Here is a 24,483-nt window from a genome sequence, read left to right as displayed (position 1 = left end):
AGGACAGAACCACCTAATGGCGCAGTGGGGAAATGAATTGATTAGCAATCCAGAGGTTGCCAGTTCGAATCCACGCTGATATGTTTCCCAGACTATGGGAAACACCTATATTGGGCAGCAGCGATATAGGACGATGCTGAAAGGCATCATATCATAGTGCGCAGGAGGAGGCAATGGTAAACCCCTCCTGTATTCTGCCAAAGACAACCACAGGGCTCTGTGGCCGCAAGGAGTGGAAACAAGACTCAACAGCACACTTTACCTTTATATGTGGGACAGCGGTGGGAAAAGCACATCAGTATGACAACGTAAATAAAACAGGCGGAACAGAGAATGTTTTGTTGCAGTAATCACATCTCTAATTCCAAAACATAACTTTGCTTATTGGTGGTGACGTGGTTGGAATGAAACGTTGAGGTTCTGGACTATTGGTGAAAGTGTCAGACTGCAGAAGAGAAGGTGAAAGCTGGCATTTAGTGTATGAGGTTCATTAATTTTGTGTATAAATAACAGTAGAACAAGCATTTGTGGAATTCAGTGCCCTTACCTCTTCTAAAGGATATTTCGATGCCATTATGTGTCTATACCTACAAAGATTAGAATAGTTTGGACAATGGTTTTTCCCATGACACTCTATGGATGAGAAAGCTGGACTTTGAAGAAGCAACATAGAAAAAGTATTGAACTTTAGTGCTGGAGAAGCCTTTCGAGGATACCATGGACAGCCAGGAGCCACCTAATGGTGCAGCGGTTAATGACTTACTTGACTAGCAAGCCAGAGGTTGCTGGTTCCAATCCCTGCAACTATATTGGGCAGCAGCAATATAGGAAGATGTCGAAAGGCATCATCTCATATTGTGCGGGAGATGGCAATGGTAAACTCCTCCTTTCTTTCTACCAAAGAAAACCACATGGCCAGGGGCGTAACGATAATAGGGCAAGGGGAGACAGTTGCCTGGGGGCCCACTGCCTTGGGGGGCCCTCCAGAGGCAAGTCACATGACTGACTCCCCCAGCCGCGCACCCGCCCGGACTTCCTTCAGTTGTATTCATCCTCCGAAATTGATGTGAGTGTTAAGACCTGGAGTTACCAGAACAGCATATCTTTCTCTAGTACCATTAAATGACTTGCATCGTCTACAATTTACAGAACCTTTAAAAAAATAATTTAGGATGATGGTCTATTGTGGCACATGAGAGATAGATAGATAGATAATATATATACATTTTACTATGCTTTTTGTTTCCACTATTCAGCCTCATTTAAGATTTCATGTGCTGAGCTTAGTGGGGGGGGCATTTTAAAATCTTGTCTCTGGGCCCACTCCAACCTTGCTACACCCCTGCACATGGCTCTGTGGTTGCCAGGAGTCGACACCAACTTGATGGCGCAACTTTACCTTTAAGTCCCACAGAACACAGTGAGGCTTACTTGTGTGTAGAAATGATAGCATTGTGCTGTATGATTCATGCCTGATATCTTTACTCTGTTATACAAGGGTCTTTGGAAAGTTTGCAGGAATGTGCTTTGGCATCAAATACACAACTGGACAAACTATCTGTGAATTCTTGTACCTTTTTAATGGACTGTTTTTGAAGTACAGAATAAAGACAAATGTGTAAACATTAGTTGTTTTCTAAAAGTATTTTAATTGATTTTAAATGGTTTTAATTGTTTTTGAATTGTTTTTATATTGTTTTTAGTACTATGTTTTCAATTGTGGTTTTTTATGTCTTTTAAAAGTTGTTGTACACTGCCCAGAGCCTCTGGATGGGGTGGTTTATAAATTTAATTAATTAATTAATAATAAACATGTACAACATATTTTTTTCAAATTTTTTGTACAATTGTTCGAAGTTCATCTAACAATAAAAACATAACCAACAACAGTTGACTGCGTCAAATAGTCTTTAAACTCAAAGAAGTCCATTCCAAATATTTTTCGGCCCTATATCTTGTTTTGTTCTGGCTGTGTGCGTTGACACAATGCTTTCACAGCATTGTAACAAAAAGAGCCAGTTCCATGCCTTTGCCTTTAAACCTGACAGCAAGCAAAAGTTCATCACGTACCGTTTTGCTCTTCAGCGCATCTAAATCTGTTAAAAGTTGCCTTGTCATAAAGCATTTAAAAGCACAGAAATGCTACCCCCGCCCCCTCCCCAATTATCTACCTTCTCTAACTTCGTTTGTACTTTTTCGGGTGCAGGAGCCGATTATTTCAAAGCACGGCGTTGAAATAATGCTATTTAGAGGGTTAGAGACGCGGAAAGGAAGCCTCTAGCCCTGCTTGTTTTAGTTCCGAATTTTAATATTCGCTCCCGCCCCTTGTGGTTTATTTCCTCCTCCTCCGCATCGTTCTTGCCCCCTCCACGCGCAAGGTTTTACCAAAAGCGACGCGCAACAGGGGCTCGCGTGGCGAAGCCAATTAGGTTGTAGCCTCTTGCGACGTATGCGCGTCTTTGTCACGTGACGGCGCACCCCGCCTCGTACTGCGCATGCCCCTGTGCAAGAGAGCGGCCCTTTCTCCTCCTCCTTCGCCCGGCTCCCTGCTGTCTTCCTCCCGGCGTCTCACTGAGCAGTCATAATGGCGGCCCGGCCCGGCAGACTCTCTGGGGCGCTGGTGTTGCTGCTGGCGTCCCTGCTCCCTGTCCGGTCGTGGGCGTCCGAGGTGACCGGCGGCGGCGTGGAGTCCCTTGGCGCTGGAGAACGGTTCAAGATCGAGGGTCGTGCAGTGGTGCCGGGAGTGAAGCCCCAAGACTGGATTGCGGGGGCTCGAGTGCTGGTGGACGGGGAGGAATACGTCGGCTTCCTCAAGTGAGTAGCATCCGGGGCGGCCCTTTGCCTCCCTCTTGCCCCATTCTCCGCCTAGGGGTCCCGCGTCCTGCCTCGCTCTGCCGAAGTTCCGCCTACCCGGCTGACTTCACTTTGACCTACGGTGGGAGGGATGTCGGGAACACGATCGCCGCCCTCTTTAGCGAGGGGGGCGCGAATCAACACCCCGAGGGCCGATCTTTGGGGGAGAGACGAAACTGTTGTGCTTGTGGGGGTGATTTTCCTGTGTGAGTCCAATGAGGGTTGTAGGGAGGACATTTGTCTCTTGAAACGTCTGCTCCATGGGGTTGGAATAACTTTCAGAGAGGCATGGAGTAATCTTGGCGCTGCGTTTCTGCTGTCTCATTTTCTTGCATCCTTTAGGCATGCCGTAGTCTCGCCTTTAGAGAAGTCTCCAAGTTCAAATTGCAGTTGCTGTCATTTCGGTTGGTTAGGGTAGGGTAGAAAATGTTCCCTGATCACAGGGTGGTTCTGGTGTAACAGTTCAGCTTGGGAGAGGACTACCTGCACATGTTTTTGCAGAACTGGTCTTGTGAGCAAGATTTTAATATTAACTCTGGGTCTTGTCCAAGGAGTTACCCACTGAGAAATTATAGTAGATAACTGCTTATATAATTTGCCCTATAAGTCGCAGATGATTTGGAAGAAGTCTTTGATATCCTTTGTTTTGACTGTGGCTGGACCTTTGTGAACTAGAATTGTGGTTATGACTAAGTTTCCCTTCCTAAGTACTTCAAGTGTTTCATGTGTTTTGTAAAGCCAGCAGTAGCCCTGTAAGATAGACAAGTATGGTGTCATTTTCCACATATTACATATCTGAGGCTACTGGGGCCTGAGGCTAAGGGAGTATAAGGCCCCCCCAAGGATCCATAGCCAAGCTGATATTTTAACTTAAAACTTGCAGCTCAGACTGGTATGCATTGTGCTGCACTTGTTCAGTAATATGGTAAGCCAGTGATGTAGTAAAGCATCATATTATGAATTGTTTAACAGCAGCTGTAATCACACTCTTGATGGATGCTTAATGTTCTAATATTAGTTTGGTGGTAGATAAACTGTTTGTATGATTCAGTAGGGCTTCTTTATGTAAAATGTTGTATCTATTGTGTGGTATAGTTCAGTTTATAGTAATCTCTATTTTAACAGGACAGATGGAAGCTTTGTGGTTCATGATATTCCTTCAGGATCGTATGTAGTTGAAGTTATATCTCCAGCTTATAAATTTGAACCAGTACGAGTGGACATCACTTCAAAAGGGAAAATGAGGTGAGTAACTTTCACTTTTTAAAAAAAATGGCATATTGAGCTAAATTTAACTGCAGAAAGTGGCAAGAAGGCAGAGCTGGTGGTTCTGAATGAGCAAGTCTTACTCAAACATTGAGTGTCTCCCACAGATGCACTTCTGCTGCATGTCTTGTGAAATTTGCTTTGTCTTGCAAGGAACAGGAAAACATTCTATCCCATTTTACATCCACATATATGGATATGCACACATGACAAAACATAGGGTTGAATCCAGGGAAGTCTGAACAGAGTGCTTCTCACTCATTCAGGCTTTTCCACATCTTCCTCCCTACTACCCAGGCTATCCCTAGCAGGGTGTGGGGCTGGGGGTTAATCAGCATTTGTGGGGGCCTCTTTAACATTTTAATATAATATACATTATATGTAAAACACACACACAAATATACACATTTGCATAACTTTGATTCCAAAAAGCATCATCCTCCCCATGCTTTTTACATGCTCTATCACATGGGGGGGGAACCCTCTTTATAAACTGAAAACTCTCACATTATGGAAAAATATTCTTCACCCTGCCCTTTTGCTGCTCTCTTGGTTTCCTGTGTGAGTTTTTAATATAGAGAATCAGATGTGTGTGTTTGAGATAACCAACAATGCTGTCCATATCGTTACCTCCTTGTATTGTATGTGTGTACACTCTAACCAAGAACATGCCCCAGGCCCTTCTGCAACATTCAGGCATTTCCTTAGCAAACTTATAAAGGCTTCCCAGGAGGATGAAAATAAAGAGCAACCACAGAGCTTGCAAGAACAGTTCTTCTCTTATAGCGACTGCCATTCATAACTTCACTCGCAAATGAATAAACACCACAGTTCTGTTCTTTCTCTGGACCTGAGGTTTTTTTTTTAACATTCTCACTGTGGCAACCCAGTGCCAGGCACACGCTGGCAGCTGGCTTGCTGCAGGTGTGTCTGCCCGGCCGCCGAGTCAACGTTGCTACTGCAGTACCTCTGCCTTCTCCTTTTCCTCTGCACAGTGCAGCTGGCAATCTCAGCCTCCAAGAGTCAGTGACTGCTGCCTGCCTCAGATTCTCACCTGGGTGCTTGGGCCTGTGGCCCCACACAGTAGATCTGACTGCTCAGCTCTCTCCTGCTGCTGTGCAGCCCTCCTGCTCGCTCTTGTCCTCCCTAGTTGCCTTGTGCATGCCATGCGGTTATCACAGGTGTGCGAGTGTGCACACAGTGTGTCAGTGCTAGTTGAGAAAACAGGGCAGGCTGCTCGGGAAGTGTGCCGAGTGTGGTGCCTGCCCTAAGGACAGCCCTGCCCCCCCCCACTCCTCTGCTGCTGCTCCTCAGCCCACCCCCCGCTCCACTGAGTATCCAGCAGCGCTAAGGAGTTTGATCACTTCCCGCTTCGTTCCAGTGACCGGAGTGGTGACCCAACTTCCCTGAACTATGTGTGATATGGTAACTAAATGAGAGGCATGCTTTGCTCTATTGCCTAATCAGGTCGCACCTTGTGATCTAGTATCCAGATCACAAGGTGCCAGGAAGTTCACCTCTTTCCTCCTTTGTGCGAGGAGAGATGCAAACATTCCAGTGATGCGTATGCTGGATACTGACTCCCCCCCACTCCTTTATTACAATAAGATTACAGTACATAAACATGATCAAAGATAGTAATAATACATGTGAGTATAACTGAAAAATAAAAATCTGTTAAACATAACTTAAACATAAAATGCAACCAACGTAGGAGAAAAAAGGGAGTGGGGTGTGACACCGTCTTCAAGGATATATCTTCTGTTTCAAAGCATAAACAATTCATTAAAGTTTGACCAAATAACTGAAAATAATTCTTCTTTACCTTGCCAACAACAACAAAGCAGTTCAAATGCTGACAGGGAACACATATCAGTGATACAAAGTTGCAGTTCAGGAGGGAATTTGTCTTTCCAGTGTTGTATTATAATCCTTTTGGTGACACCCCAAGCACAAAGAATCCACAATTCTTGATATAATGCTAGATTCCATATGCTGGGGATGTATCCCCACAGAACATGAATGTCATTAACAGGCAATAACTGCAATGTCATATTTACTATGTAGTGGTTTATAGCCTTTTTCTTGGAGCAAGCACACGCGAGGGAAAGATATGCTGAATCATCCCTGCAGAGCTGCCTGGCCAAGCTTCTCCCTAAAACTCTTCGGTATTGTTGGTAGGTTCAAAATGGCTGCCACCACCACCCCTCTTTGCAACAGAGCCTGAACCTCCCTGGGCGTGGAATCTCAGGGAAACTCTCTCTTGATTTTACTCCTGGACAAGTATGAAAATGTTCCATGTGTAAGCCTGCACGTAGTAAGGAAACTGATAGCTGCTGAGCTCCTGAGGATGTGTTTGCACCAGAGTAACCCCCCTTTTTACCCCTAACCCCCCCCTTTCCTGAGTTAAAAAAACAACTCAGGCTTGTAAAAAAACAAAAACAAAAAGAAAAACAGCTTTATTCAAGTACTACAGGCTGCTTCTGTCTGAAGATTTCTCAGCTACAGATAAAAATACTCAGTAGGTTACAATAATACTTCAGAAGCACCCCAAATGATCAAAAATTAAAAACAAAACAAAAAAATCTTGGTTACCCAGTTGCAAAGAACAGGTGTGTAGGAAAATGCAAAAGCACACTTAAATGCATACAGAGTCTTTTTCTACACCCTAGGTGTGTAGAGCATAGGCTAGTGTTTCTTGTTTGCGAAAACAGAGTCTTGAGGTTCTTCCAGAAAACAAACAGAGAATGACATGCTCTTATTTCAGTAGGGAGCATATTCCAAAGCCCTGGGGCAGCCATGTAGAAAGCCCGGTCCTGGGTCGCCACCAAATGAGCTGGTGGTATCTGTAACCATGTAAAAAGCCTGGTCCTGGGTCGCCACCAAATGAGCTGGACCTCTCAGAAGATTGTTACAGGCGGCAGGGTTTATGACAAAGGAGGCGCTCTCTTAAATAGCCTGGACCTAAGCTATTAAGGGCTTTATAGGTAAGAACCAGCACTTTGTATTTCACCCAGAAACATATCGGCAGCCAGTGCAGTTCTTTCAAAAGTGTTATATGGTCCCTTTGTGTTGTCCCAGAGACAAGTCTGGCTGCCACATTCTGTACCAGTTGTAGTTTCCAGACTATGTACAAAAGCAGCCCCACATAGAGCACATTACAGTAGTCGAGCCTAGAGGCTACCAGCATATGTACCACTGTTTTAAGGTTATTTGCCTCTAAAAATGGATGTAGCTGATGTATCAGCTGAAGCTGATGAAAAGCGCTCCTGGCCACCTCCTCAACCTGAGAAACCAAGGAGAGCTTTGCGTCCACGAGCATTCCAAAGCTATGTACCTGATCTTTCAGAGGGAGTGTAACCCGATCCAGAACAGGCATATCTAAACCATCTCTCGGGTCCTGTCCCCCCCTCACATTCAGTACCTCTGTCTTATTTGGATTCAACTTCAGTTTGTTATTCCTCATCCAGCCCATTACTGCCTCCAGGCAGGCATTTAGAGAAGATATGCCATTTCCTGATGAGGTCAGCATGGAGAAGTAGATCTGGGTGTCATCAAGATATTGATAACACCCAGCACCTAGTGATTTCATGTAGATGTTAAAGAGCATTGGAGACGGTATGGAGCCTTGTGGAACTCAACACTTCTGTACTTGCTTAACGGAACAACAATCTCCAAGTGCCACCACCTGGAATCTACCAGAGAGGTGGGAGCAGAACCATTGTAAAACAGTGTCACCCAATCCCACCTCCCTCTGGCGGTCCAGAAGGATACCATGGTCGATGGTATTGAAAGCCGCAGAGAGATCCAAAAGGATCAGCAGAGTCACACTCTCTCTGTTGATAGTCAGTTGGAGATCATCCATCAGGCTGACCAAGACAGTCTCAACCCCAGAGCCCACACAGAAGCCAGTTTGAAATGGGTCTAGATAATCAGCTTCCTCCCAGACTGCCTGGAGGTGAGAGGCCCCCACCTGCTCAATCTTCTTGATAAGGTTAATATCTCCTCCTTCCTCCGAAAACATTTCTGGAGAAGAGGATGGATGCTAGACTTTCTTTCTTCCTCCCTTAGAAACCATTATGAAATTCACGGCAGGACTCCCCAAATGGAAAAGTAAAAATAACTACCTGTTTAATGAGCATGTCTCCACTGCTATGAAGAGATTAAGCAGTTAATGATAACAAAACCAGACAGGAGGCTTTGGAGCATGCTGAAGTGTAACTGGTCACATTGCCATCTTGACCATAAGTAAGCTGGATACTAAATGAGAGGCGTGCATGCGCCCTGATGCCTGACCAGGGCACACATGCGCCTCTCTAGTATCCAGTTCACCCGGCACTGTGAAGTTCAGTCACCGCTCTCTTTGCATGAATGAGGAGGGAGGCGATAGAACTCTTTAGCACTGCTCTTGTTGGCTACTGAGTGGGGAGGGGTGCAGAGCAGCAGCTGATGGGGAGTGTGCAGGCGGGTGGACCCAGCCACGGGGCCTGTGGGAGAACAGGGCCGGGGGCGATCACCCTGCTGAAAGGACAGACCTGCCTATTATGACTCTCTGTATGCTGCGTTCTTCCTCTCCTAGTAGGTCAGAGACCTCTAGAACATGGAATGGGGCCTGCAGCAGAAGAAGGGGATTGATGGATATCAGGGGGACACCTTATATGAGTGGAAATGCTTCACTTTTCTACTCATGCTAAGAAGCTTTTTGGACCACCCTATAAACAACAGACTTGGAGCAGCAAATGGATATTAATTTAACGCAGGGCTGTACAACTTTGGCCCTCAGTTGTTGTTGCTCTACAACTCCCATCATCCCCAGCCACAGTGGCCAGTAGTAAGAGGAGACGAGACTTGTAGTCCAACAACACCTGGGGTGCCAGAGTTGTGCAGCCCTGATGTAACACTTCACTTTGATAACTGAAAAGGTTCTGTTCATTGATCTTCATTTTTTTAAAGGCTTCTACCTACTCCCATCTATATCTGCATTATGTCGTTTGCATGCTACCTAAAACTTTGAGATTAATGTTCTGCCTTTCAAAAGTTAATTTGGTAGAAATGATTTTAAAAATGCAACCTCGCTTGGTCTGACAGTATATACTATAGTCTCTGGTGCAGATTTTTCTGTTCAAGAGTATTATTATTTTAAATGCAAAGCTTTAACTTCTTCACAACCCTCTAAGGTATTAGACTAAGCCCTTCTGTTGAGAATTGTGTATGTTCCTTACGAATGTACATAGTACTTACTTATGAAACTTCTGTCCTGCCTTTTAGGCACCAAGACCTCACAAGGCAACTTACAAAAACTGGCAATGCCACAATAAAGCATGGATTAACATTTAAGAGTACGTAGCCTAGGTACAGTATCTTCCAGGTCAATGGAGGGGCCTCACTTCACCTTCAGCTGCAGCCTGATAGAAATGGCTGCAAGAGGACAGGGTAATTTCTTGGAGGGGCTTGGAAAAGAATATTCTCCAATTTGAATTATTCCCAACTATCCTTCTACTAGAAGGGATGAAAATAGTTCAGAGAGTATTCTGAATTAATATATCTGAAAACAAAACTGCAAAAATTAAATGAAATGTAATTAAACGCTCAACATGCACCCACTAAATCTTCTAATATTTGGGGGAAAATATTTTCCAAGTAAAGATTAACAAAACTATATTACCACATGTTTCATCAGGTATTCATAGACATAGTGAAAGTAAAAGGCTTGATTTATCTTGCTTTCATCTTGGAATTGGGATGCGAGGGAGAAATGATGTAAACTGCTCAGGCCTCTCTTGCAGAAAGTTGCACCAAATAAGCTGAAACAGATGAACAGCTAATACAGAAACACTTGGATGAGCAAGTGATTAGGCCAGCAGTCCTGCATACAACTATAGTGCTTAAATTTCTTCGAAGTCAAAGGAATTTAAGTGGCTACAACTTTTTCACAGAGTTGCAGCTTAAGTACAAATGCTGTGGGATAAATTGTCAAACTGGGATAACTTTTTAGGTGGAGAAATGGTAGAAAAAAAATGCTTTTAATCTCTTCCTCCAGAGCAAGATACGTCAATTACATCAAAACATCAGAAGTGGTCAGGCTGCCATACCCACTTCAGATGAAATCTTCTGGACCTCCTTCTTACTTCATAAAGAGAGAATCTTGGGGATGGACAGATTTCTTAATGAACCCCATGGTATGTATGGAAGCATTTTAGTGCCCTGCTTTAGGAGTTAATGGAAACATTAAATAGGGCATATTGTTTCTAGAGGAGATTATAAAGTATATACTAAGGCTTGTTTTCAAATAAGCATCATCTGTGCAATGTACAAGAAGCCTCTCTAGAGGGTTAGTTAGTTACATCAGCTTAACAGGGATTTCTTGTAGTATGTCGACTGGGAAAAGCTAGAATAATTATGGAGCAGTGGAAAGTTAAGATGGCATCATCTATGCCAGTTAGAGTTTTATCTATTTACAACAACAAATATTTATATACTACTTTTCAACAAAAGTTTCCAAAGTGGTTTACATAGAGAAATAATAAATAAGAAGATGGCTCCCTGTCCCCAAAGGGCTCACAATCTAAAAAGAAACTTAAGACAGGCACCAGCAGCAGTCACTGGAAGTACTGTGTTGGGGGTGGATGGGGCCAGTTACTCTCCCCCGCTAAATAAAGAGAATCACCATGTTAAAAAGGTGCCTCTTTGCCCGGTTAGCAGGGTTGCTGCCCCATTTTACATAAAGAAGGCAGAAAAGAGTATGCTTCTAAAATACAGATTAATAAATATGTTCATGAATGTATAATAATAATTATTATTATTAAAAATGTGTTAATTTCTTGCTTGTCCCACCTATACACTTGAAATTGCTGTTGGTGTGGGGCGAGAGAATGTATGGCAGGGAGTGTGGGAAAAATATATTGCATGTACATGGATCCCTCAAAGATCACCAGTTACAGGTGAACAACCTGTTTTTCTTTCCCCCTACATTGCTTAGCAGAGTCCTGTCTCCTCTTTACTTCTATGAAATGGGCCACTGTGTGCAACCAGTATGCTGTTGTCTTTTGTTTTCACATGACCCAGATTCTGTAACCTCAGTGCTTATTTGGGAAACATGCCAACTCTATTTGGAACTAGACAAGACTGAAGTAATTATGGTCACAGTTGTTAGGGAAGTTAATTATAGCCCCCAGTAAAAGAGGTTGCTGCTCTCTGGTCATGCAAGTTCACAGGGTAAGGGTGGTCCTAGACGTATAGCTGTATCTTGAATTGTTAATATCCTTTCCACCAGAATGGTAAATGGTTGTGGTTGCCATCAAACAATGTAACATTCACTTGACAATTCCAGGTTTCTGCAGATTAGTCATTGTGGCTTCTGCTTTGCATTAAAACAAAAACTACTGAAGTAATTTCTCAAGTTTTATGAAACAAGTGTTGCCCCTCTCCCCCCCACCTTTATTTTGCCATCGGCTGGAAGTCCTAGCAAAAATCATGACTCCTTCTGAGAAGTGGGACAGGCCACCTTCCCAGAGACTCTTTAAGACCTGTGTGTCCTGAGAGGGAAGGTAGAAGAAGAGAGCCCCAGCTAGGGAGCTTATACCATCAGCAACTCAAGGGATCCTCAATGGCCTGAGACAACTTGGTTCTATCTATTGTGATTTGTTTTTTAAATTGTAAAATTGTTCTAAATGCCATGGCTGGAAAGCAATATATAAACACAGTAAATAATGTCCTTTGAATTTGTACTGTTTAAGGTTATGATGATGATCCTTCCATTGCTGATCTTTGTATTGCTGCCTAAAGTTGTCAACACAAGTGACCCTGATATGAGGCGGGTGAGTAATCTTTGCAAAGGTTAATGTTGAGAATACGGTCTCTGAAAAGACCACCTCAATCTATTTATTTATCTATCTATAAACATAGGCCAAGAATGTCTGGGGAAACAATAATGATTTTGCAGTTACTGTTAAGGTAGAAATACAGTAGTGAACCAGAAACATCAGCCCTAAGTAAGGTCTTTCAGTCCAAAATTGACTACAGAAAATTTGATCTCTAAGAGATGCTAAGTGGAATAAACTATGTGCAGACTGTGTGTGTTGTATAATGTATTCAGAATACAGCATTTTATATTCAGCCAGGGATAAGATGGAAAATGCTATGGTGAAAGAACAGAAAGTGGGAGAGTGTAAAGAGGATGGAATGTGTGTTGGTATGGTGAGACCAGGAGGTCACAAACCAAGCATAAGACTGGATGAACCTTTTATGCATGTGAGTGTGTCAAAATAGTCTCCTTTTAACCAAAACCTTCAACTTTCTGTTCCCATCCACAAGAGGGATTGTGGTCTGCATCAAATTTCACAGCCCCACTGATAGCAATTGTATAGGAACATTCTCAGCTGTCCCCTTCTACTGTTGTTGAGAAGTTATAGAGAGCTGTGACAGGAAGGATTTCATAAATTCACTAGTAGCCTTTCCAGTTGGAGTTGCTGTAACATTCCACTTTAGACAATCTTATTTGGGTGATAGCCAACTGGGTCCATCACTTTCCTATTAGCAGTTGTCTTGCTAATGTTAAAAGAAATCAGAGATAAGATCTCTGGTAAGAGATGTTTATCTGGACGGGGTGGGTAAGAGAATGTTTTTGTATTGAATGAAGAGAATGTGTTGAATGTATTGAATGGTGAGCATCTACTGTGATTTGATTTCTTGGGTAGTTTTAAAGCTAGGTTGAGCATACTGCTTCAAAGTTTGTATGGGTCATGGGAACTAATTTTATAGTCACAGAAATCAAACTACCAGTCTTCCTATATATGTGTGTGAAAGTCAGACATTTCAGTCACTTTATATTGCCTTAACACAATAAGAATTCACATTCAAATCATACTCTTGTGACAGATCCATTCATTATAACATGGTTAAAATATGATACTTATTGAATTATCCTAATTTATTGTCCTTTCACCATGCGTTATACCGAATAGCGGAAGGCTAGAACAAAATGGAGATTCAAGGTGTTTACTCAATCTTCTCTGTTTAGCAGTGTTTGTTGTGTCTTTGGCTGCTTCTTTTTTGGGGTTCAGTTGGTATTTATTTCCTCTTTTTCTGAATGACCACTGTCTTTAGTAGTTCTTTACAGGTGTCCAGATTATTTTTATTTTATACTTATTACAGTCTAAACCCCAAGATTTCAAATTCTTTAGGTTGAACTAAATATATTGACTAGCTGCTTAGTGGCACTAAACTGGGCTACATCCATTTACTAATGTGAACCAGTATGGGGGCAGGGTTCTCTTGGGTAATGCATTGATTGTCCAGTGGTGAATTCCTGGTTGCACATCCTCTGTGGTTGAACAGGCTGGAGTGGAAGTAACATCTTCTGTTAGTAATTTTTGTCTCCTAGCCTATCAAAATTAATGTATCACATTGTTACTGGATTAGTTTCATATACAGAAAAGAGAAAGATCCAGACTAATTAAGACAATTGCTAGATACTATTTAAATAAGAGGCCATTGTTGGAAGGAAACCGTTTTTGCAGAAATACTCACTCTTGAGAAACATATATTAGAAGAATGGCAGTTCTTAGTCTTTAAAATTGGTTTAAAAACAAAGCTTTGAATAGTATAGATTCTTGGATTTGAAACTAGGAGATGTTTCAACAATAACTGAGCTTTTCAGACATAACACTTCTAGGTAGCAGGTGCTTGTCCTGTAAGACTACTTTAGACATGGTTATTTCTGCCTTTTGCTTTTAGAGCTTTCTTTTCATCTTTTATATAAAGTAATTTTTTTTCTTTTTAATGTAGTTCAGGCTGTGGCTGCATAAAGGAGTCTGTAGTAGAGGTATATGGTAGAGAGCAGCTGCAAAATGGTATAACCACTGAGAGAACAATCAACTTGCTGGATGTACTTTTAATATATGGTTTGAAGATGGAATCTTGGGTTTTGCTAACACACTCTTCCATTTTTGTGTGTATTTAGGAAATGGAGCAATCAATGAATATGTTGAATTCTAACCATGAGTTGCCTGATGTGTCAGAGTTCATGACAAGACTTTTCTCCTCAAAATCTTCTAGCAAGTCGAGTGGTGGTAGCAGTAAAGCTGGGAAGAGTGGGGCAGGAAAAAGGAGGTAGCTGTTTCTTCCCTTGGAACCACAATTTGCACAGCACTATTATGTGGTATCATCTGTACCTTCTGTGGAAGAACAAAAAGCCACTACTGTAACCTTAATCCAGTGTGAAATTGGATGCAATACAGCTGTTGTATGTGGTGTAGCTTTTTAACCTATTTAAATATCTTGTTCTTTAAACACATGGGGACATAGTTGCAGTTCTGTATCTCTGTAAAGTCAATATTGATGATGAATAACTTCTTTGTAGAGAATGACATTAAAGAATTTAAATTATGTGCAATACATTGATTTATAAATAAGGAATTGCTAAACTATTTCAAGAAATGAAAAGTGATTGTTTAAAAAGTATTAACAGTGACACATTCTTCTCTACCATATAGGCTAGAAATGCAGAATATTTTCCCGCAACATTTTGCATCACTTGAGTCCTAAGTTTTTCAGTGGTAGAACTCCAGCATATGTTTAGACTGTTTTCCTGTTTGTAGCAGTTCCTAAATTTCCATAACAGTTTGTGAAATAGTTGGGGTTGACTTGGTCTTCTGTGTTTTGATCTATTGTTAAAACATAAGATCCTTTTATTATATTCTGTCTCAAAAATCTTAACAAAAGCTTTATATATGCAGATATACATGTTATAACTGAAAATGCCTTGAAGAAAAGAGACTAACAGCCAATCCTATGTTTGAGACAAAATTATCACTGCTAGATGGTGGTTTGTACTAGTGCATGGCTAGTTCATATCCCATGGTCTCTTACAGAAGTGCAAGCATTCCATTAGCGTTTATCAGAAGAATAAGCAGAGCTGATGGGTCCCCTTAGCACTTATGCTAAAGTCAAGGCTGTAAAATACTCACTCTCTCTCTCCTCCACATAGTGTCCAAGAAGGCTGCCAGCTAGCAGCAACAGTAGCTTTCACCTCATTTGTGTTTAGAGATGTGCACAGAGGTGTGGTCTGGTACCTGCGGGAGTCTCCTTTAAGGGCGGGGGTGTCGCACTTACCCCTCCCACCACTTTTCCCCTGCCAGCACTCTGTTTTTCCAAAATGTTTTTGGAGCAGCAGCGTTCTTCCCTGCTGCCCCTGCCCCCATTGTTTGCCAGAAGTACTGATCGCCTGTGTGCCCGCCTGCCGCACGTTGCTTGTGCTGTGTGCATGCAGTGTGCGTGGCGGGCATGCGGTGGCGGCAGATGCATGCTTGATCAGTACTTCCAGTATTTCTAGCAAACAACGGGGGCGGGGCGGCAGGGAGGAACGTTGCCGCCCAAAAAACATTTCGGAAAAACGGAGCACTGGCAAGGGAAAAGCAGTGGGAGGGTTAGTGCAACCCCCCTGCCATTGAAGAATCCCAGTCACACCGGGGCATGTTCGAATCGGTTCGGAGGCCTCTATAATGGCCTCCGGACCAGTTTGTGCACATCCCTGTTTGTGTTCTTGTAGCCTTCCTAACCCTCAGTCTGTATGTGGAACTGGGAGACTGAACTGTCTGCTTTCACTTTGGGACAGTGAGGTTTATTTACATTCTTTGCTCTACTACAGCCTGTAGTTTTAGTGCAATACACAACCAATAGGCATGATTATCCATGGCTGAGAAGCCTGTTGTGCAGGGGAATGCCCAGGGCTTCTCAGAGAAGATGCCACAGCTGCTGTAAATCACACACCACCTACCTTCATACCAATGCTGATATATCTTAAGTTTTAACAACTCAGTCTGAACTGATGACAAAGCAGTCTTTCTAGGTATTATCTTATTTGGAACAAAATTGCCTCTGTGCTCTGAGGCATTGGGCATTCTAAAGCTGCAGAGGAACCACTATAGTAGGAGAGCTGGTCTTGTGGCAGCAAGTATGAATTATCCCCTTTGTTAAGCGGGGTCTACCCTGGTTTGCATTTGAATGGGAGGCAACGTGAGCACTAAGGTATTGAAGTAAAGGGACCAATGGTCTGACTTAGTATAAGGCAGCTTTATGTGTTCCTAGCTGCCAAGTTGCTATCCTCAGCATTCAAATGGTGCCTCAGTCCAAAGGGTCTCAAGGATAGTCTCATGGAAATAAAGCATTGTTTTTCTTCTTCCTCTGGGGCTGCACTGTTGGGATGGAGCAAAAGTACTCAAGAGATACCTGCAGGTGTGCTATCAGTAATTTCATCAGCAGTATTGAATTACTCAGAAATATCTTCAAGAAACTACTTTGTCCGTTCCAAAAGCTGAATAATTGCCTAGGGTTATGCTGGAAGCCTTAGGAGGTGCGGATGTCATCAGTAAGGAAAGCAACTAAAACTTGCAGTTGATCTCATAGTCTGATCAGAGAAGTATTCTGTGTTCAGCTGAAAGCAATTGGTCTCTAAACTGATGATTATTACAGAATTATGTGCAAAACTGATAATGAGATTTTAAAAGCATTTTGCGATCAACTGTACCCTAGACTTAATTGCTTCATTTGGGATGTTTTTAAAGGGGTCTGCTGAGGCCATCTACTTAGCATATAACAAGGAGGGATAGAATTAATTGAACAACTATATCAACTGGAGTATTCTTATAGAGAGCAGGCGTAAAAAATATTCAGACATTAATAGCAGCGAGGGAGAAATTTAATCTTAGACTCATATAATAGAGAAAGCTGTGACTTATACAAATTAAGGATATTACTGAAAGAGGAATGAGGCTTACCATCTTTTTGCATGGAGGTTGGCCTAGAAATACCACAGAACAAAGAGGGTAACCTATTGTAAAAAAATAAATAAATAAAATAGCACCATCAAGGATCCATTGCAGTTCTGGGGGAGAATGTAACAATAAAATTGCAATCATAGTGAGTGTCCCTGTAAAAATACATTGTATAAACAACTCTCATTAGCCATCCATTGTAAGACAGCTAACTAAAAGCGACAGTGCAGAGCTAGCCGGAACAGACCTTACCCCACTCTAATGTTTGATTCCACCATGCACTTTGATCTACCACTGTGGAAAGTACTGTGGAAGTCGCATATGTGTGTTGGTGAAGGACCTGATATTAAGAACATAAGAACAGCCCTGCTGGATCAGGCCCAAGGCCCATCTAGTCCAGCATCCTCTTTCACACAGGATGGAAGCCACAGGCAGGAACTGAAGCCACAGGCAGGAGTTGAGGGCATGCCCTCTCTCCTGCTGTTACTCCCCTATTCTGAGGGAGTGCTGTGAGCTCCTTGTATGTCTACAAGGAGAATCAAAAGCTGTTGGATTAGCAGTGTTTCCCAGGCCAGTAGTAGCTCACATAAAGCTTTCTAAACACCTCCCACAAAGAAAGAAGCTGCTGTGCTGTTGTTGAATATACCTTGAGGTAGGACTCATTGAGGATCTACACACGATCAAGGTGTAGTGCCTCAAGGGGCATGGCTTAGCCCGCTCTCCCCACACACAAGCACTTGCTTGTGTCACTTCGGTTGGGCGCTCCTGTGCCTGGCCGTGGCTCTCTGGGGATTGGGGGAAGGGGAGTGCTGTCGCCTGCCCCCCCCCCCTTGTTCCAAGGATCACTAGAAGCCAGGCTGGGCTCCCTTCCCTTAGCCCAGTTTCTAGTGATCCTGTGAATAGCTTCATTGAGTCCTTTTTCACAATCTCATGAGCAGACTTGAGGGCAGGTGGCAGAGAAGGCTAGAGCAGGTTACCTTTCCTGCAGACAATCTTGTAGAGTTGCTGGGCACACCGATCGCATACCCAGGCGAACCACTGCTGCCCCACACAGTGCAGAGGTTCGGGGGTCGGAACATGCATGGTGCATTGTGGGGATCTCCTGCCCCCCGAGATGACAAGGAGCCCACTTCTGTGTCAGTGCCGGCAGAGAGCAGTCATTCCAACATACGAGCAGTTAGCCCAAGTTAAGGGCACACACACACCTTTAACCTCGTCTAACCAGAAGGTTTTGTAGATGGGTTTGCCGCCGAGGTGCCTCTGGGAGCCCTGGGGCTCTCAGTGGTTCTAATGGGCAGCCAAGCCCAGGCTTAGCTGCTTTAGCCAAGTCTTGGCTGCTAGTGAGAACAGCCACGTTGCTTTTTCCCTTTCATGCAATTTATGTGTGCCTAATGGAGAGAAACAGAACTATTGATTTTTTTATTTTATTTTTTTGTGACTTGGAATAAGAACTGAGATTCTGTATCAGCTAGATATGACTTTCTGATGAATTTCACAGGATAGAATCTATTTCAGTCATCAACCACTGATTTTTCACACTATTTCAAATTTCAAGCTAATATTTGTTACACCAAAACATTGGCTCAGAGCTACTAAATACTCTACATCACTTCCGTCAATGTTTCCTTCTGCTAGCAACCCAATAAAACTCTTTGGAAGTATTCTGGGCTGCAATCCTAAGTACATTTATTAAAAGGTAAGTTGCATTGAACTCAGTGAGAGTTACTTCCAAGTAAACATGCATAGGTTTGGGATGAAACAGCAGTTAATAATATATGAAGTCTGCCTCTATCCAGCTTTTTAAGAGCCTCAAGCATGCTTATATCATTTATAAAATGTCACGGAGGCTCTTAGGCCACTCTCTTTGTTCTTTTTGTTTTGTGAAGTAATTTTCATCTAAATGTACTTGCAAAACGCCTTTCACTTCAACATTAAATCACATCATGAGACATATCATTGGAAATATGCCTGTTTCTGACCAACACCATTCATAATCATAACATTTGCATTCTAGTGCCATTGTATTTTATGCCCTCCAACACGGCTGGCTGACAAATTGGCATGCTATGGTGTGAGGTAGCAGAAGGGAGCAACTAGGTGAGAAGCAGCCAAAGTAGGGGTCAAGGAGGAGACAGTGGTGGAGTGATTTTTAGTGGTCATTTCTACAACCCCATAACTCTGGCCTGTGTGCCACCTGTCTGGTAAGAATGTGCACAGAACCGGTTTGGAGCCCCTTTATGGGCCTCCGAACCGGTTCGACCGGTTCGAAGGTGGGGGGGGGGATAACTTTAAGGACTGGAGAGGGTGCCCTTATCCCACCCCCTACTGTCATGTTTCCTCCACCGGCAGTGTTCTCAAATATGGTCCCGCCGGGGCAGCAGCATGCCTTCTTGCCACCCTGGTACATCGTGGGCTGGAAGTGGCCACCACTAGGGGTGTGCACGGAACCGCCAACTGTGGTCTGGCACTGGGGTGGGGGGTAGCTTTAAGAGCGGCGGGAGGGTTTACTTACCCCTCCTGCCGCTTTCCTGCTCTGGTGCTGTAATTCTAGGAGTAATTGGGGCGGCAGGATATCTCCCTGCCGCCCCTTCCCTGCTGTTGCTGGAAAAAACTCCCAGGAGTCCTTTGCACGCACTCACGTAACAGAGACATCGTGCGCGCGCTTCACGTCTCTGTGACGTGCATGCACGCAAAGGACTCCTGGGAGTTTTTTCCAGCAACAGCGGGGAAGGGGCAGCAGGGAGGTATCCTGCCGCCTCAATTACTCCTAGAATTACAGCGCCAGAGCGGGAAAGCGGTGGGAGGGGTAAGTAAACCCTCCCGCCGCTCTTAAAGCTACCCTCCACCCGAACCAAACCACCCAGGTCCGGACCGGTCCAGAGGTTTTTTCAATGGCCTCCGGACCGGTCTGGGCCCATCCCTAGCCACCACGATGTACCGGGGCGGCAAGGAGGTACACTGCTGCCCTGGTGGGACCATTTTTGAGAACAGCGCCAGCGAGGGAAACACAGTGGGGGTGGGTGGGTTAAGAGCACCCTCCCCAGTCCTTAAAATCATCCCCCCCACCACCTTTGAACCAGCATTCGCCAGTTCCGTGCACATCCCTACTGTCTGGCTAGGCAAGCAGGAGAGGCAAGATGAAGAGTTACAGCAGCAGTGGCTGGGCAGACTTGGACAGTACTTGTCTGCTTCTGCAGTTGCTCATCCTGGTTCTGCGTTCCGCTGCTTCTTTTGGCTATACGAGAGAAAGACTGAGCAGCAGGACATCCAGCAACAGTGGCAATCGCAGCACATCTGCACTAGCCGGCCTCTCTCTGGTAGGGCAGATAACATTCCTTCTACAGAGTGCCCAAGAATCCTTTGCATCATTACTTGGGTGGCTGTGGATGCTCTTCTGCATTAATGCTGGGCACTGAACATGCTGGCAGCTGCATGAGAGCCTCAATCTTTGCATTGCTTTCAAAAATGGAATATATCAGTGTGGAAAATGGCATCATTGGAGCAATATTTCCCAAACCATGTGGCCTGAGAACTATCACTGTGCCATGAGAAATAAATGATGAAAGAATGAAAGGCTGCTGTGTGCCCAAGGTATATGGACTGCCTACAGAAGGCTGCCTACAGAGCATCTATATGGTCAACTGCCCTGCTTCTGTCTTACTCAAATTTCTGTCTCCTGCGGGGAGGTTATTCTGCCTTGAGTCAGTGCAGGAGATGTGACTAGATCATTCAGTCATTCCTAGTGCAAATATGCAGCAGAATACTCTGACCTCAGGTTGCATCACTGCATGAATCCCTGCTCTGTGTTTGCCTTCTTCTCTTTCAGATGAAGCAGTCATACAAGACACAAGATGGGTGGGTTCTTCTGAGGACTGATCCTTCTCGCGTTTAGAGTCAAGCTAAATATCACTTGAAGCATATACATCACAAGTGTGTGCTTTTAAAAAATTTTATGTTAAACAGCAGCCAGATTGGAGCCCCCATAGATTAGGACCATAGCAGGGGGCATTAACCCTTCCCCTCCCACTGGCAGCTTTTTGCCAAGCTACAAAAGCTCGCATTGGCACCAATTGAAGCTCCCCCACTCCTTGGCAGATAGTTGTGGTGGCCCCATTCTGGACTGCAACTACAGTGGGGGTAGAGCTTAAGTTTCCTTTCCCACCACAGTAACAATCCATGGGGCCCTATTTAAATGTGTGGGAGGAGGGGGGTTCCCAAGTTCACACTTGCAAAGCATGTTCCTAAAGTAATATATAGTTTGACCGTCATACATTCCAAAAGCCAATCTTTTGGGATTGTGCCTCCAATTTTAATTCAAAATACATGTGTGCCCCAGAATGTGTGTCCTCTTGCACCTTAACAAGCTCCTGAACATTCCCAATCAGTCAGTTCACACAGGATATAACTGCATGCAATCACTCTGAGAGCATGCGAGGCTGGACTGCTGTGGAAATGCCATATATGTGAATTGGTATCCCTGGTGGATATGAAGCCGCCCCAATTTCTGTGATGGTGGTAGCAGTTTTTTAAAAATGGGAACAGTTGCAGGGATTGGGGCAACCACATGTGGAAGGAGCAATTGATGCAAATGGTGCCTTTATGCGAGTCTGACCCAATGATGAGTCTAGCCTCAGGCAATCAAACTAGAGCTGCATTAGCCCCAAGAATCCCAGCACAAGTCCATTCATCCTTGCTATTATCCAGTCGGACTGGTCCCCAATAAGAAGATGAAATTATTTTTAAAATTATTGGGTCTTACTATTGTACTGGTCTGTGACTGTAACAAAGTATCTGGATTTGGGTTACATCCAAAGTAGCATAAGTGCAACTCCATTCACATAGTGGGGCTTTCCTGACTCCTCCTAACTATTGCTGCTCCCTATGCCTCTGAAACTCTGCTTTTGAGGGTTGGGAGACTCTCCATAATGTTGTCAGACATATACATGGTTTGCCTCTGATTCTGCTGCACTAGGACATCTAGTCGGAGGTCATTTTCTGTCACTGCCATTGGCCATTGCACCAACAGAGGAGAATTAGCACCCGTCCTAAGATTTCTGTTGCTAAAATGATTGTTTTCATGGATTTAAACGAAAGTATCCCATTTTAATTCCAAGTAAACCTTTTCAGCTGGTTTGGCTTATCCATGGTTTCCTATGTATAGTAACTGAATATCTGTTGGCCATAATCAGTGTTTTGAAGTCTATAATCATATGTGCAAAAACATTTGAGTTGAAGCCTTTAGTTCTAATGCAGTATGGCTTGCACATTATGCTTAATAGCTTTGTGTTTCAAATAAGTTTACAAAACAAAACAGAGCAAGTCCATTTGTGCATCTGGCAGTCGTTTCAAGAATGTCAGGTGACCTCCTTCTCACACGTGCACATTGACTTGCCATTTGTTAGTAATGGCTGCAAAAAGCTCCCGGTCTCAGAGGACGTGAGACATTGTCCTTCCATTTTCTTTTGTGGGTAAATGTCCTTCCTCCTGTTGCCCTCATTAAAAATGAAAGGCAACAAAGAGCTCTGCCTTTAGGAACTTGCTGCTAAAAAGGGCAATTTCATTGGCAGTTTGCACACTACCTTTCCTACTGAGTCATTTCTACACACATTTCCTTTCTTTGACGAACTACCCATATCATACACTTTGGAGCTCATTTGGTGGCTCCATTACTTCACCTATGTATTAAATTGTTAATAGGCCAGCTTACAGACATTTGTTGTCTTTCCAGCAAAACTTTGTCCTTTCCCTGCTGTTCCCTCAATAGAACAAAATGATTGTTTTGCAGACAACTGCTTGCAGGCTTTCAGCACTGGTCTTTCTTGAAATGGGTTCATGCTGCTTATCCCTCTTGTATATTTAATACTTTTCCTACAGTTTATGTCTGCACATTTTTATGACCTAATTTTTATATCATGTTCCAAGACCGAAGTTAAAATAAGCTATCTTGGAATAGGCATATTTTTACAATAGTGGGGCATTTTACTTAGGATATTAAAGCAGTTTATCCAAATCTGAAGTAGGGAATTATTCCTCTGGCTTTTGCTGTATGCTTCTAAATAATAACCAATTTGCTCCATTTATTCCTATGAGAATAGAATTAGAAACATACAAATATTCTATTTCCTGTGTGCTGTTTGAGTTCTTATCATCTGCAAACTTGGGTTTCTGCTAATGAAGCCCAGTGCTTATACCATCTGGCAGTAATTCCAGGGTCTGCTGGACTAGGACCGGGGAGACCCGAGTTCAAATCCCCATTCAGCCATAATGCTAGCTGGGTGACTCTGGGCCAGTCACTTCTCTCTCAGCCTAACCTACTTCACAGGGTTGTTGTGAAAGAGAAACTCAAGTATGTAGTACACTGCTCTGGGCTCCTTGGAGGAAGAGCGGGATATAAATGTAATAACAACAACAACAACAACAACCACCTGTGGAGATGATATTCCAGAGCATACTAAAGGTAGTGGGTATGACCCACAACAGGATCATGTCCTGACCTAAAGTGGATTGCACCACCAACACCACTTTATTTTTTTGCTTCCAGCCTGGTCTACACATGCAGCAAACTGAGGTGGGAATGAGGTGGCATAATGGACAGTACTACTACAGACTACACATTTGTGGGATCACCTTTTAGAATGCTCCACTACAGTGAGAAACGAGTCCAGGATCTCAGCATGCCTAAGGCAGGATGCCAAATGCCACTCTCCACTTCCCTCTTGGGCACACACCCTCCTCCTCATTTTCCTTTGCAGCAGCTAGCGATCACCTGATTCAGCAAGCAAATGCCTCCTCCTCTTCTTCCTTCTTCACAATGGTAGTAGCCACCACCTCCACCACTTCTTGATTTGGCCTGCACATCCTCATCCTTTCATCCTTATCCTTTGCATGTTGAGCTAATTTGAAAAGTGGGGAGAGGAGAGTTGGAAAGCAGAGTGCTGGGGACCTCTAGAAAGTGTCCTCCCAGTACTCTATTCTCCTCTACACATTTCCTCTTCTATTCCTTCCCCGGCATGAAGGAAGTAGAGGAGGGTGCATGCAGGCTGCTGAGTCATATGGTGGCAGGTGCTGCCACAATGAAGGGAGAATGAGTAGCAGACATCCATCCGGTTGTCTGATAGTGGACAGAAACAAAATCACGGATTGTTACTGGGAGCTCAGAGGGGCAATGCAGGTCCAGAGGGGGTAGGGAGTATGCCCCTCCCCGCAATCTGTTACTCTAGGTGGCCACCTCACCTGGCTTTGTCACTTTGTTGGTCTTGTTCCTCAATGTATACATATGCCTACAAGTAGAAAACAAGCATAGTAGAGAAAATTCTAGACTAGAAATTTGCTCCCTGATGTGCTAGTGGGTGGGGGTTACAAGCATGGAGTTGTTTACATAGGGAAAATGGTATAGTCCTCTCTATTGTCTCAGGATTCTACAATGTTCTGTTGACTATGTAGATCAAGCTTCAGTTTTCTAAAGCAGAAACATGGAAAATAATAATAATAAAATAAATAACAAACAACAACCTGCAAAACTAACTATAACTATACCTGTATGCATGGCATTTTATTACACAGAATGAGAAGTCAAGAAACAAGAAGGAGA

The 24,483-nt window shown here is 43.6% G+C and overlaps 1 protein-coding gene across 1 annotated transcript; it reads left to right on the top strand.

Moving 5' to 3' along the window:
* Positions 1–2,414: 2,414 nt before the first annotated feature.
* On the top strand, positions 2,415–14,512 carry EMC7 (ER membrane protein complex subunit 7). Its single transcript, XM_053285677.1, has 5 exons — positions 2,415–2,814; positions 3,979–4,098; positions 10,160–10,298; positions 11,856–11,936; positions 14,081–14,512. Exons 1-5 carry the CDS (start codon positions 2,585–2,587, stop codon positions 14,231–14,233), a joined length of 723 nt encoding a protein of 240 aa, XP_053141652.1. The 5' UTR covers positions 2,415–2,584; the 3' UTR covers positions 14,234–14,512.
* The last annotated feature ends 9,971 nt before the right edge of the window (positions 14,513–24,483 follow it).

Source organism: Hemicordylus capensis, chromosome 1 (genome assembly GCF_027244095.1).
Source record: "Hemicordylus capensis ecotype Gifberg chromosome 1, rHemCap1.1.pri, whole genome shotgun sequence".
In the NCBI taxonomy this organism is placed as follows: Eukaryota; Metazoa; Chordata; class Lepidosauria; order Squamata; family Cordylidae; genus Hemicordylus; species Hemicordylus capensis.
The sequence above is the reverse complement of the archived record's forward strand: the minus strand, read 5'-3'. Positions and strand labels throughout refer to the sequence as shown.

What these genes read in the sequence shown, in the direction of transcription:
- EMC7 (XM_053285677.1), top strand. Translation starts at nt 2,585, where the DNA reads ATGGCGGCCCGGCCCGGCAGACTCTCTGGGGCGCTGGTGTTGCTGCTG. An exon ending in ACTTCAAAAGGGAAAATGAG is followed by an intron (nt 4,099 to 10,159) that starts GTGAGTAACTTT and finishes CTCTTCCTCCAG; the next exon opens with AGCAAGATACGTCAATTACA. An exon ending in ATTTCTTAATGAACCCCATG is followed by an intron (nt 10,299 to 11,855) that starts GTATGTATGGAA and finishes GTACTGTTTAAG; the next exon opens with GTTATGATGATGATCCTTCC.